This window comes from Diabrotica virgifera, chromosome 7 (genome assembly GCF_917563875.1).
Source record: "Diabrotica virgifera virgifera chromosome 7, PGI_DIABVI_V3a".
Lineage (NCBI taxonomy): Eukaryota > Metazoa > Arthropoda > Insecta > Coleoptera > Chrysomelidae > Diabrotica > Diabrotica virgifera.
Genome location: NC_065449.1, coordinates 137,163,669 through 137,178,718, shown reverse-complemented (window position 1 = coordinate 137,178,718; position 15,050 = coordinate 137,163,669). Strand labels below are relative to the sequence as shown.

The window sequence follows — 15,050 nt, the reverse complement described above, 5'->3', positions numbered from 1 at the left end:
AAAAAGTATTTCTTTCAAAATTCAAAATTAAATTTTTTTTATTTTAAAACAAAATTTTTTCAAAACTTTGAACCCATGAAACTTATAGATCATATAAACAATACATATACAATAAGTAATGTAACTTGTGATGCAGTAAAGACTAATTTCATTTGAGATGCTAATTAGGGGTTGATTTTCACGATTTTTTTTTACAAAAAAATGGGACTAACATTATTTTGAACGTAACTTGCTTACTTTTCATGTTAGCAACTTGTTTATAAAACAAAAATAAAGCTTTTTTCAAAAACTTTAAAAAAGTTGTGATGAGTTTTCCCTAAAAAGTGTTTCATTTTTTGGTTATTTCGCGTTGGGAATATTCGATTTCGAATTTGACGAATAAGAACCTACTTTTTATTAGCTACAACTCTGCTTATACTGAGACTACGGACTTCTTATATACACCATATTTTTCACCTTTTTATAAGCTAAGTATACCTATTTTTGCTATGAATATTTTTTTGGATAAATACTTACTTTTTGAGTTATTTGCGAAACACCTTCTAAAAAGGTGAATTTTTTGTTGAAAAATGAACATATTTATATTCACTCGCAAATATCTCGAAAAGTATTGACTTAGTGAAAAAACTATAGAACAAAAGTTACGCAGTTTATCCATTTCCAGACTTATTTTGAACGTATATTTTTTCACCCCTAAGAAGGGGTGAAAATCACCCCAGGGCAAAACTGCACATGACAAATATTTTTTTTCTTTGACATGTTAGCTACGTGTATGCCAAATTTCATGTCAATCCAAGCGGTTCTTTAAAATTTACAGCAAAAACCGTAAGTAAAAGGCCAAAGTTGAAAAATAAATAAAATTATCCATGATGTATTTTTTTTTATTTGAAACAACCTTTGAAGACTTATCATTTTTATTTTGACAAGATAGTGAACCGTGGCATTTTGAATTAAAAATTTCATTCTTTGCATAACATGCACACTAATGTTTTTACAACCACCTTTTCATTGGCAACGCTTGTAACCTTAACTTTCTAATATCCTATTTTCCTCTGCAGCTTGTCTGCATATTGAAATCATTTATATTGAAGAGAACAGAAATGAAGTAAACGATGAACTAACCCTACCTTTTAGTTAAAATTTCAACATTAACCAATTATCAACGGGCAGTGTCGACATTGTCAGTACAATGATAAAAAGGTTATCAAGAATTTCAAATTGTCAACAATGTCCAGTTTCTATGGACAATAACGTTAATGTCCAGTAATTGTCGACAATGACTAATTCACCAGGCCATTGTTGATATTGACCGGATTTTCGTTATTTTCCGTAACACATATAAGACATTAGCATTATGTTTCGCAGAACGGAAAAGATGGCAGAAATATACTTGCAACTAAAAACAGTGGCAAAAGAGACCGGACTACAAATAAATATTCAAAAGACAAAAAGCTAACACAGGCAAAAGCTAAGGGAGACATAGGCTCAGTTGAATTATAGGAGACATTAAAACTGTAGAAAGTTTCATATATTTGGGAGTTGCATTAACCATGGATAGAACAAAAGAACCAAAAATTCAAAGGAGAATAGTAAAGGAAAACAAAGATTATTTTTCACTAGACCATGTATTTCGCTCTAAAAACACATTGGAGCTCGAAAATCAGGGTCAAAAAAACTTTGAAGGGGCTTTGAAAGAGACTTTAGCTTTAAAGTTAACATCTAATATAAACTGTAGTTATATACACTAGTGAAATTGGTTCCTTGACTTAGACTTCATTAGCATATATACCCGAGCATGGGGTTGTGTTTAGTTTTTTTCCTTCAAATAAAAAGATATGTTTTTTGCCTATACTTTTTAAGTATTTATATATAATTAGTTATTAGATTATTATTGATTCAGTCAATTTGTACTCAACGAGCTCCCTAGTGGGAAAGTTTTGGGGTAGTTCTGATTTCTTTCATTATATATGAATTTTGGGCTGCTAAATCCGAATATGAGGTTTGCCGACAAAATTTCTTGCTGGAACATTGAAAAAATCGCGAAAAAAACGGAAAATTTCAGCTTTTTTCCGCTTTTTTGCTCAAATCTCGAAAACTATTAACTTTTAGTAAATAGTCTGTTAACAGAAATTAGAGTACTTAAAATTATCTACAAATATCACTATTTACTTTTTTTTCAGACGAACCGTTCGGTCTAAAGTGCAAGCTGAAAATTGCCAATTTTTAACGGTCTCGGCAAAACCCACTTTTTACATTCCAAAACTTTAGTTTTTATTAGAATGCTGTCATTTGATAAATTTCTCCTAGTTTCTGTACAAATAATAAATGTTAGTTCATAATATGAATATGGTATGTCTCCTCTCACAGCTTCCATGAATCCATTCCATCCTAAAATACCGAGAATGTCTCTGCTTTTCCCTTAGAGCCACAGAAGATCAGGCACAGATGGACTCACAGTTTTAGTTGGTGTGAACATTCCCTTCGGATCTTGATTTCTGATAAACCTTGAGGTTTTGTCCTTTCAAATTGTATTAGTTGAACAGCTCTCTGACTTCCATAAACCTCAGGTGCGGGTTTAGTTTTTAACCGAGGAATGGATTGGTTAGGAGCTATTGCTTGTTTTGGTGCAATACAAGAAATGCCACCCATGACGTAAAAAGTGTGGTATCCGTCGATTGTATGTACATTAACCCTTTCTGTCCCAACGCTGCATATATTCGTTTTTTGAAAAAATGGGTCTGTATTCCCAGCCGCCGTATACGTTCAAGGTGTTATGGTCTCAATTTACCAAAGCCAAAAATATGCGTTGCTTATAAAATTTTAGACTCATTGGTGTCCCAATGCCGTAAAAATATGTCCGAAAATGTTAGATTATTCTTCCCAAAGCCTCAAAATGTTGGCACCTAAGACAGGTCATGCGGACCCATTGCCGTATACATTTGTTCACATATTTTAGATATATGCTATATTGTAGCACTGGTGGCAACGCTTATAGGTAGGTGCTAGAATGTGAAGCGTTTGTAGCCACAAAAAGACCAGAAAAAAGAAGCGAATCGAGATACATGTGTGCAAGATGCGGAGTCGGCCTTTGCGTAGTCTCATGTTTTGAGGAGTACCACACAAAAGAAAACTTTTAATGTTAATTTACATTACATTATTTTTTTAAGTTAGTTACATTTTTTCAAGTTGGTTTTACTCTGATGAGTACTTTTGAAAAGAAAACGTTTAAGTTGGTTAAAAAAAACTCATTAAAACATGTTTTGGTCATTAATTTGTTTATTTATATGCGACGTATATATAAGGCAATGGGACTCTAAGCATGAAAATCCTCTGGGATTGAGGGACCAACATGCAAATTAAGGTCTGGCAAAGAAAGGGTTAAAATCAGCGTTTTCGTACACCTGTTGTGTAAAGCACGGCTGGTCAATTTTCTGCGGATCGCCTGCGATTGCTGACACTTCCAGATAAGCAACGCGCTTGCTCAAAGTCTTGTAGCGGCAGTAAGGCCCAGATAGTTGGTCTCACCATTCCTTGCAGGGTTAGCCGTTTTCTCTCCAAAAAGTACGGCTGAAGAAAATAGGTTGATGTAGTTTCCTCTTTGGGGCTTTGTTCATCCTATACAGAAGCTGTTTGCCTGGAAGTGTCAGAATTCGCAGGCGATCCGCAGAAAATTGGCCTGCCGTGCTTTACACAGCAGGTGTACGATAACGCTAATTTTAAAGTACATACAATCGACGAATACCACACTTTTCACGTCATATGTGGCATTTCTTGTATTACACCAAAACATGCAGTAGCTCCTAAGCAATCCATTCCTCGGATAAAAAAGAAACCCGGTTTATGGAAGTCAGGGAGCTGTTCAACTAATTCATTTTGAAAGGACAAAACCTCAAGGTTTATCAGAAATCAAGATAACAAATCCGAAGGAAATGTTCACACCAACTAAAACTGTGCCTGATCTTCTGTGGCTCTAAGGGAAAAGTAGAGACATTCCCGGTCTCTTAAGACGGAATGGACTCATGGAAGCTATCACAAGAGACATACCATACCTATGAACTAACATTTATTATTTCTACAGAAAACTAGGAGAAATTTATCAAATGACAGCATTCTAATAAAAAATAAAATTTTGGAATGTAAAAAGTGGGTTTTGCCGAGACCGTTAAAAATTGGCAATTTTCAACTTGTACTTTAGACCGAACGGTTTGTCTGAAAAAAAAGTAAATAGTGATATTTGTAGATAATTTTAAGTACTTTAATTTCTGTTAATAAACTAAAGTTTTATAAAGCCTATAAACCATTTACTAAAAGTTAATAGTTTTCGAGATTTGAGCAAAAAAGCGGAAAAAAGCTGAAATTTTTCGCTTTTTTCGCGATTTTTTTAATGTTCAGGCAAGAAATTTTGTCCGCAAACCTCATATTCGGATTCAGCCGCCCAAAATCCATATATAATAAAAGAAATCAGAACTACCCCAAAACTTTCCTAGTCAAAACACAATTTTATTGAATCATATATAAAATAAAATATTCTTTTTAATTGATTGAGTTTTAGTCTGTCAGTTTGAAGTAGTTATAAAAATAACTATGAATAAAAATGCTATGACTCGAGATTAAAACATTTACCTGGTCATCATTTCACCTGCTCCCCTGGGGAAGATTCTAGCTTGCGCAATCATTTCTAAAACTGAAGTCTTTCCGCTGCTTTGATCTCCAACAACCACAACACGGGGTAACTGATCTTGAGTATTGTATCCACTGTCAAAATCAGCAAGTTCGTCTAGTACTTCACTGTACATATCAATAAGGCTGCGTTTAATTTTTCTAGTAAGTGGCTTCTTTCCTTGTTTCAATAATAAGTTTTGTTTTCTCAATTCTTTATTTTCTTTTTCTAACCTGGAAAAATATGTGATATAGTTATAAAAATATTTGAATTCTAAATATTAAATATTTGAATTTAGTAATGCATAGATTCACTGAATGAAGTTTGTGCTTTAACTGTGACAAATACAAATGTAAATGGAACACCCAAACCACCATACGGTACAAATAAAACGGCAGAAATAAGTAGAAGAATCCGAATGACTTGGGCAGCAGTAGGAAGACTCAGTGATGGTTTGAAAAACAAAAAGATACCAATAAATCTAAAGAAAAGGGTATTCAACAGTTGTATTCTACCAGTTATGGCCTATCGAATGGAGACGATGACACTTACAGAGGTATCAGCCAATATATTGAGAACGACACAGGGCAATCGAATGAGCTATATTAGGAGTATCTCTGAGGGAACATATACGAAATGGGGACGTGCGAAGCAGGACGAAGGTGGAAGATGTAATTGGGAGAATTGCCCAAATGAAATGGAACTTCAAAACGTAGGGCACGTGGCAAAACAAAACAGCGAAAGGTGGACGAGAAGCATTGTACATTGGAGACCACGCGAACACAGTCGTAGTAGGGAAGGCCACAAAAACGATAGCTAGACGACATCAAAGCAAAAAATGGGGAGAAACTGGCAGCAAATAGCTCAAAACAGAGAAGAATGGGGAACTCATGGGGAGGCCTTTGTCTAGGAGTGCATCCAAACAGGCCGAAGAAAAAGAAACCGCCTCAAAAGTCTTACTCTTTTATAGTCCAAGTAATGAAGCTTAAAATAGGACAAAACCTTGCAATTTTTACAGAATGCATCGATTTTCTTGAAAATTTGAGAATAAGTAGTGGATAGTCCAAGGATCAAAATCTATATGAGGCCGAAAGGCGCTTTTACCATAGGGGTGGTTGCCACCCCATCTCGTGGGTGGAAATTTTTTATTTTATTTTGATCGCAATATTTCGTAAAAACATTCATTCTAAGCAAAAAACGTTATATACATTTGTTTGATAAAATTAATAGTTTTCGATTTATTCGCTATCGAAAGTGTTAGTTTTATATCGAAAAAATCAATGTTTTTAATCAGTTTGCTGCTAATAACTGAAAAAGTTTTCGTTTTATCAAATCAACTGTGCTTAACAAAAATGTACCTTTTGAAAAAATAAACAAAACCGTTTTTTTATATTTTCTTTAAAACCAATAGTAATCGAGCTATACTTTATTATATGTTAGTTATTCTTCGTCAAATGCTAAATATTGTAGTTTCAAAGTCAAAAGACGGGAAACTGTGCATTTTTCGAGGATAACTGGTTTAAACTAATTTAAAACATTTAAAAATATCTATCTCCAGATATAAAAAAAATAAATCTCTAGCTCAAAAATTAAGTGACTTATAATGAGAAGATTGTCAGTCCCTATTTTTTTTTCAGCGAAAAAGTGATCAGACACAACCTCCTAATTACCACCCTAATTTAAATTAGTCATTGACCTTATTTGGTCTTCTTTATTTGTGTATTATTAATAGGTTCTAGAAGTTTAACCGGCTTAGAATGATTAGTTTTTAAAAAAATGGAGTTAAAAGCGAATAACAAATTTTTGTAGTTTGGTAAAAAATGCCCTTTTCTTCAGAATAGAGAAATTAGCATCAGACATACAAAAAAATATTTAAATATAAAATTGTAGCCTATTTAATTCCCAAGAACTTGGTTTTCAAAAATTTTTTCTATGGCAAAATTTGCGTGAGCTATTAACAATTAAAACTTGTAATAACATGCAAAAACCACCTTTACCAACTCTTTCAAAGTCACCTCTTACTCTAGGCTAATTAGCAAAATACAAGGAAAAGTTATTTACCAGCAATTTTATTGCTGGAATCGAATCTTATGATTATATATACAGTGCTAGTCAAAAGTCCGTACCCCTCCTCGTATCTTTTGAACGGTTATACCTATAATAGTGAAATTTAGAGGGAGGAAATAAACGGACGTAAGCTTCTTAACTAGTCATGACAGGTGACGTAATAGTGACAGATGACGTTACAGAGCCACTGTGACCGATAATTTTAAATGGGACCTTATGGCAAGTGATACCTCGTTTGAAAGGTATTGAAAATACCTATTCAGTCATACTAATTCTGTTTGAGTTTAAGCTAATTTTGATGTACAAATGAAATAAATATAAAATTGTAGTTTCGCATTTAATTAATAAAAATGAAAAATTCCGCCTATGATTACTTGTCAAACAGGTTGACGTTGACGTAAAAACTACTAAAGAATTAAAAAACGTCAACTTTTTTAACAAAAAATCCATAGGCGGACATTTGAATTTTTATTAATTATATTCGAAACTACAATATTATATTTATTTAATTTATTCACCAAAATTAAAATCAACTTAAACCCAAAAAAATTAGTATGACTGAACAGGTATTTTAAATACCGTTCAAACGAGGTGTCACTTGCCATAAGGTCCTATTTAAAATTATCGGTCACAGTGGCTCTGTAACGTCACCTGTCATTATTGTCACCTGTCATAACTAGTTAAGAAGCTTACGTCCGTTTATTTCCTTTCTCCAAATTTCACTATTATAGGTATAATCGTTCAAAAGATACGAGGGGGGTACGGACTTTTGACTAGCACTGTATTAATAATATAGGTATGCAAAGTCCACAGATATATGCAAAGTCCGCAGTTAGTGTCCTACTTTTTTATAAACAAAATGGCGTCCGAAAATCGTGTTTTTTTCAATTTTTGCTCTGTAACTCCAAAGATTTTAACTTTACACCAAAAACACCCAAACAAAAATTTACCGTCATTAAATTCTGTATAGAGACGTGTTTTTCCCGATTTACTTCGACGTAAATTTTCGCCGGAAAATGCGGTTTTTCCAACAAAATCTTTAATTTTCAATTAAAATTTTAGATAAGTAATTGTCTATCAATAATTAAATTACTTGGTAATATAAAAGCTATTTTCGTATAGATTATAATTCCAGAAGCCGATGGAAATTGAATGAACAGTTTAACAACAATTGAATTGTTAATTAAAAATTTACGGTCGCTGTAATAACCACAATAATTATGATACATAAGAATAACTCTGATTTTTGTATAAAAAGACACTCTACCTATCTAATGTATTTTACAAAATTGAAATTGGACTATTTAAGCGGCCTCAGGAATATTTTAAAATTATAAACAATTTTTTGGCATATAAACAAATAGAATACAAATAGAAAACACATGAAAACGGTAGTGAAAAAAGCGGCAGGACGCTTCTTTTAAAAGAAAAAACGTTTAATTGTGATGAGTGATTCCTGAGATATAACCGGTCAACGTTGACCTGCATTTACGGCAAAGATATAAACAATAGGATCATAATTTTCAAACCATCACCTTTTTATTTTTGTCCTCTTTCTCCACACCAATTTTCATATCTTTAAAATACTCATAACATATATTATTATAATAAAAACTATCGATATTACGAGTGAAAATGCCAAAAATAGCAAAATTCCAATCAAAAATTAGGTTGGAGAAAATGTAATCTCAAAGTTCAAAATCGGTCTACGTTAAAAAAATGCATTTTCTCGGCTTTCCATGGAGAAACTTTCTTCATTCTTTTTTTTTATTCCCAAGTAACTCGAGTAGAGCCATCTAACTAACGCATTATTAAATGTCAAACTTGCTTTTGTTTTGTTATAATAGATTAATTTATTTATAAGAAAACTACATATTTTTTCCAGTTGTAGACTTTTTTTAGAAAAACTTACTACACGTGTACCTTTTAACGTTAAAAACACAAATATTCTCATTTGAAAAATGAAGCTCTCTTTGAGAAACTCTCTTTGAAAGCTGTATAATTATTAATAAATCTTTATTTAAACAAATTAAAAATTTTTGTTATAATAAATAAATTAGTTTATTATAACAAAACAAAAGAAACTTTGACATTTAATAATGCGTTAGTTAGATGGCTCTACTCGAGTTAGTTGCGAACAAAAAAAAGAATGAAGAAAATTGCTCCATGGGAAGCCGAGAAAATGCATTTTTTTACGTATACCGATTTTGAACTTTGAGATTACATTTTCTCCAACCTAATTTTTGATTGAAATTTTGCTATTTTTGGCATTTTTCACTCGTAATATCGATAGTTTTTATTATAATAATTATGTTATGAGTATTTTAAAGATATGAAAATTGGTGTGGAGAAAGAGGACCGAAATAAAAAGGTGATGGTTCGAAAATTATGATCCTATTATTTATATCTTTTCCGTAAATGCCGGTCAACTTTGACCGGTTGTATCTCAGGAACCACTTATCACAATTAAACTTTTTTTCTGTTAAGAGAAGCGTTCTGCCGCTTTTTCTCCAATACCGTTTTCATGATTTAATTTAATTTAAAATTTCCCGAGATATTCTATTTGTTTATAAGAAAAAAAAAATGTTCATAATTTTAAAATATTCCCGAGGCCGCTTAAATAGTCCAATTTCAATTTTGTAAAGTACATTAGATATGTACAGTGTCTTTTTATACAAAAATCATAGTTATTCTTATGTCTCATAATTATTGTAGTTATTATAGCGACCGTAAATTTTTAATTAACAATTTATTTGTTGCTAAACTGTTCATTAAATTTCCATCGGCTTCTGGAATTAAAAATATATACGAAAATAGCTTTTATATTACCAAGTTATTTAATTACTGATAAACAATTACTTATCTCAAATTTTAATTGAAAATAATAGATTTTGTTAGAAAAACTCGGATTTTCCGGGGAAAATTTTCGTCAAAGTAAATCGGGGAAAACACGTCTCTATGCAGAATTTAATTACGGTGAATTTTTATTTTGGTGTTTTTGGTGTAAAGTTAAATCTTTGGAGTTATAGACAAAAATTCGTAGCACAGTAGCACACTATCTGCGGACTTTGCATACCTATATTATTAATATATACAATTATAAGATTCGATTCCAGCACTAAAATTGCTGGTAAGTAACTTTTCCCAAAAATGGCCTATTCTCCGATAATCTGCCCAAACTATCTTGTTGCGACTGAGGATTTTAAAAGGATTTAATATTAACAGCCTTATTATAGATCTTGTAAAAACCTACAAAATTCTTTTTTACGAAACTTTCTAGAATAAAAAATAAAAAGATACGTTTAAAAATCAATACAATTTTTTGAAAAAAAAAAAGAGAAATCTAATAATTGGAAGCATAATAATGTAAGTTAGCGGTGATTTTAGTCATTGGCCATACTCATTCTTCTTTATTTATGTATTATTAATAGATTCCAGAAGTTTGACTGGCTTAGAATGATTAGTTTTTAAAAAACTGGAGTCAAAGCGAATAACAAATTTTTGTAGTTTGGCAAAAAATGCCATTTTCTTCAAAATAGAAAGATTAGCATTAGAGATACGAAAAAATTTTAAATATGAAATTGCAGATTATTTTTAATTCCCAAGAACTTGGTTAAAAAAAAAATTCTACGGCAAAAATTGAGTAAATCGTAAATGAGTATAATATCAAAAAACATTGATTTTTTCGATATAAAACTAACACTTTCGAAAGCGAATAAATCGAAAACTATTGATTTTATCAAAAAAAAGTATAAAACATTTTTTGCTGAAAATGAATGTTTTTATCAACTTTTGCGGTCAAAATAAAATAAAAAATTTCCACCCACGAGATGGTGTGGCAACCACCCCCATGGTAAAAGCGCCTTTCGGCCTCATATAGATTTTGATTTTTGGACTATCCACTACTTATTCTAAAATTTTTAAGCAAATCGATCCATTCTGTAAAAATTGCAAGGTGAAAAGCTTCGGTTCCTGGACTATTAGTGCCTATTCGTTTCGAATATTGGCGATCACTCTGGCTATAATTATTTTATTAACTCATGCTTTAAATGGATTAGTTGTTATTGTGGAGAACCATTTCCTCAGGTTCTTTAACCATGATATTCTCCCAATTCCACGCTTTCCGAATACTTTTCCTTGAAGGATTACCTTCAGTAATCTGTATTTATGTAAAAATCAGTAAATGAAAGCGAAATACGGCAATACCGTGTACTTTTTAGTGTCACCACCGAATTGCATGAGAATTTAGATTTAGGTTCTATTTACCTCCACTTCAAAATTGGACTTGTACCGTTGGTTGCTTTTACTTGGGGAGTGAAAGTCACACCTTCTCGGGGGTGAAATAACATGTTTAAAATAAGTCCCGAAATGTATAAATTGACTAATTCTATGCAGCTTTTGTTCTATAATGTTTTTTAACTAAGTCAATACTTTTCGAGTTAATTGCGAGTGAAAATGTTTATTTTTCAACAAAAAAAAAACACGCTTTCAGACGGTTTCTCGCAAATAACTCAAATACTAGGTATTTTATCGAAAAAAAAATCTCAGCAAAAATGTACATTGACCGGCACAAAATTCCGCCACTAAAATTTTTTGATTTGACAACCTATAACTTTATTATTTGTGTTGTTCTGAAGCTATTTTCTTGTGGCATTTTTATAATCAAGTATATTCAAATGGGAAATAAGCCACAATTTTACCTAAAAATGATTTTATTAACGTTTCGACGCCCAAGTCGGGTGTCGTTGTCAAAATACAAAATAATACTAAATAAATAAAAATGTTGTTGCTTAGTAAAAAATTCTTCTAATAATTTATTTAATCTGACTCATTTATATCGGCAATTCAGACACGTATTATACATTTTAAAGTAGACGACTTTAAAATGATATTGCCAATATTGATGAGTTGCGTTCCTGGGACGACTTTACTAAAAGATAGTTCATTCGATTACATGAAATCAATCCCAACTCAAGAATATCCGCCACAAAAAATCATAGCATGTAATCTGTTTTTAAAAAGACAACCAAATGCAACGGTGGCACTGAAATTCTCGCGTTAGAGATTCCATAGTAAATCACGAGGGAAAACCAGGAAAAACCTCGTGATACTATCCCGACATCGTAAGTATTTGGGTTTACATTTAGTTTACTCTCAAAACTAATACTAAATTCTGACTTGATATTTTAAATTTTAAATAATACTGAAATACTAAATATGTACTAACTCGATATGTTACTGATTTACTAATTGTGGTATTTTCTTTCTATTGACTTCCTCCTTTAATATGGGTAACCACATCCTACTGCATTCTACCGAGGAATTTGCGACACAATTGGTTTCATTTAGCATAATTAGAGCCGCTTCTTTGATTTTTCTCTTTTTACTATCTGCTTCTTTTAGGACTATACTTGAATCTCTCCACTGAACTCTATGTTCATTATCCCATGCGTGTTGACATATTTGAGATCTATCAAATTCTCTATTTTTTATATAAGACTGATGTTCATTTACTCTTACGTCTATTGGTCTTGACGTTTCACCTATATAAAATTGTTCGCATTCACAAGGTATTTTATAAATACAATTCTTTGTTCTTTCTTGTTCACTGTTAGGTTTAGTTTTAGATAGAATAGATCTCAAAGTGTTTGTTGTTTTGAATGTTGTTGATATGTTGAATTTATTTCCTATTGTTTTAAGTTTCTCGATTTACTTTATTACTAAATTTATTTCTAATTTACTATGGAATCTCTAACGCGAGAATTTCAGTGCCACCGTTGCATTTGGTTGTCTTTTTAAAGACAGATTACATGCTATGATTTTTTGTGGCGGATATTCTTGAGTTGGGATTGATTTCATGTAATCGAATGAACTATCTTTTAGTAAAGTCGTCCCAGGAACGCAACTCATCAATATTGGCAATATTTTAAAGTCGTCTACTTTAAAATGTATAATACGTGTCTGAATTGCCGATATAAATGAGTCAGATTAAATAAATTATTAGAAGAATTTTTTACTAAGCAACAACATTTTTATTTATTTAGTATTATTTTGTATTTTGACAACGACACCCGACTTGGGCGTCGAAACGTTAATAAAATCATTTTTAGGTAAAATTGTGGCTTATTTCCCATTTGAATATACTTGTTTATTATTTGTACTCCGATTTTCAAGATTCTTGCCTCAGTTTGTAGGTACATGTATTGATATCGTTTGTTATTATCCCGATAACAATTTTTTTTCTTACATGGCATTATATGGGGGATGAATTAATAACTTTAAAAAATTCTGTGGAAAAATTGAAGGGCCGATTTTGTTTCATACTCCGTTCATATTATCTCGAAGGAATCCCTAAGATTTTGTTTTTTGAATTATCCGAATATCTTTTATTGTAAGAACTGCGCAATTTTTTTTAAATAAAAACACTCATTGACTCATAAACATATCTAAAATAGAGGTTGGATTGATAAGGTTAGAATGGCCCGCATGCAGCACAGATCTCAATCCTATCGAGCATTTATGTGATGAATTAAAAATAGCTATATCGGGCTATTCCCCAGGCAAGGATAACACATCTTATTTATTCGATACCAGATTGCGAGCAGTCGTTGCTGCGAGAGGTGGACATACCCGCTATTGAATTGTTTTGTTGTTAATTTTGTTTTGTATGGTTAATTTTAGTGCGTTTGACATTTTTAATTAAATAAATCTTTGAAGTAGTGGTTTTATTTACAGCTTTTACAAGAAAAGAGATATTCGCATAACTCAAAAAAACAAAATCTTAGGGATGCCTCCGAAATGATATGAAAGGAGTATAAAACCAAATCAACCCTTCAATTTTTTCACAGAATTTTTGAAAAATTAGGAGCAAATACAACGTTTCCATTCACCCCCGTATAATGCCATCTAAGCAAAAATTTATCGGAATTATTATCGGAATAATAACAAACGATATCAATACATGTACCTACAAACTGATGCAAGAATCTTGAAAATCGGAGTACAAATAATAAAGTTATAAATTGTCAAACTCAATGAACAATTTATAGTGGCGGATTTATGTGCCGGTGAGTGTAGCTGAAAAAAAAAACGAAAAAGAAAATGGTGTAATCGTCAAATTCCAAATCGAATATTTCAACGTGAAATTAGGCACTTTTCGGGAAAACCCATTGAAACTTTTTTAAAGTGTTATAAAAAAATCTTATTTTTATTTTTGTAAAAGTTTCTAGCATAAAAACTAAGCGAGTTACGCTCTAAATAAAGTTAACCGCATTTTTGGCAAAAAAATATGTGAAAATCTCACCCTACTTCAAATGAAATTAATCGTTACCACTTTACACTTATGTATTTTTTATATACACTGGGGTGCAAAATTAACCGGACACCTTAAAATGGGTCATTTTTGATGTCTCGAATTTCCTAAACCTGTTTTCCGATTTAAGTGACTTTTTAATACGTTATAGCCTTATTCTTTAACAATATCACTGTAATAATATTGTTACTAAACAGGTAAATTTTCATTGTGTACCAGGTGTACCAAAGAAACTGTGTTTTTTTCCTTAACTTCGAATCACCCTGTGGAATATTCTAGCATTTACAAAATACTCAAATTAAAACCCAACTATAGCCTCATGTTTTCTCAGCATTCTGTTTTTTGACTCATTCGCTTATGTTGGACCATAAAAAAGTTAGGTACTTTAACAATTAGCCATGTTTTTCATCAATACAGGGTGTTTTTAAATAAGTATGGCAAACTTCAAGGGGTAATTCTACATAAAAATAATGACAGTTTGCTTTATAAACCTATGTCCGCAAATACTTCGTTTCTGAGATAGAGGGTGTTGAATTTTTTCTTACCTACTGCAAAAGATATGCAAATGAAATTTGGTGGTTTTTAAGACGTAGTACATTTTTTGACATACAAGTAAGAATTTAATATTCACCATTGGCGCGCATACGGGTAATATGAGCCGTGATATTACCCGTATGCGCGCCAATGGTGAATATTAAATTCTTACTTGTATGTCAAAAAATGTGCAATAACTACGTCTTAAACCCCACCAATTTTCATTTGCATATCTCAACTGGTTTTAAAGCAATAAATAAATCGTCAGTTTGTAACAAAAATTTCAACACCCCCTATCTCGGAAACGAAGCATTTGCGGACATACGGGTTATAAAGAGCAAACTATCATTATTTCTTCACCCAGAATTACCCCTTAAAGTTTGCCATAATTAGTTAAAAACACCCTGTATTTATGAAAAAACATGGCTGGTTGTTAAAGTACCTAACTTCTTTATTATCCAACATAAGCGAATGAAT

The 15,050-nt window shown here is 31.7% G+C and overlaps 1 protein-coding gene across 3 annotated transcripts in view; it reads right to left on the bottom strand.

The window, feature by feature from the left end:
• Positions 1–15,050, bottom strand: part of LOC114337779 (dynamin-like 120 kDa protein, mitochondrial) — a 231,158-nt gene that overhangs the window by 146,485 nt on the left and 69,623 nt on the right. For all 3 annotated transcript variants that reach the window (XM_050656057.1, XM_050656058.1, XM_050656059.1), the window contains one exon: positions 4,624–4,893. In XM_050656057.1, the coding sequence (XP_050512014.1) occupies positions 4,624–4,893 (270 nt within the window). The remainder of the gene's footprint in view (positions 1–4,623; positions 4,894–15,050) is intronic.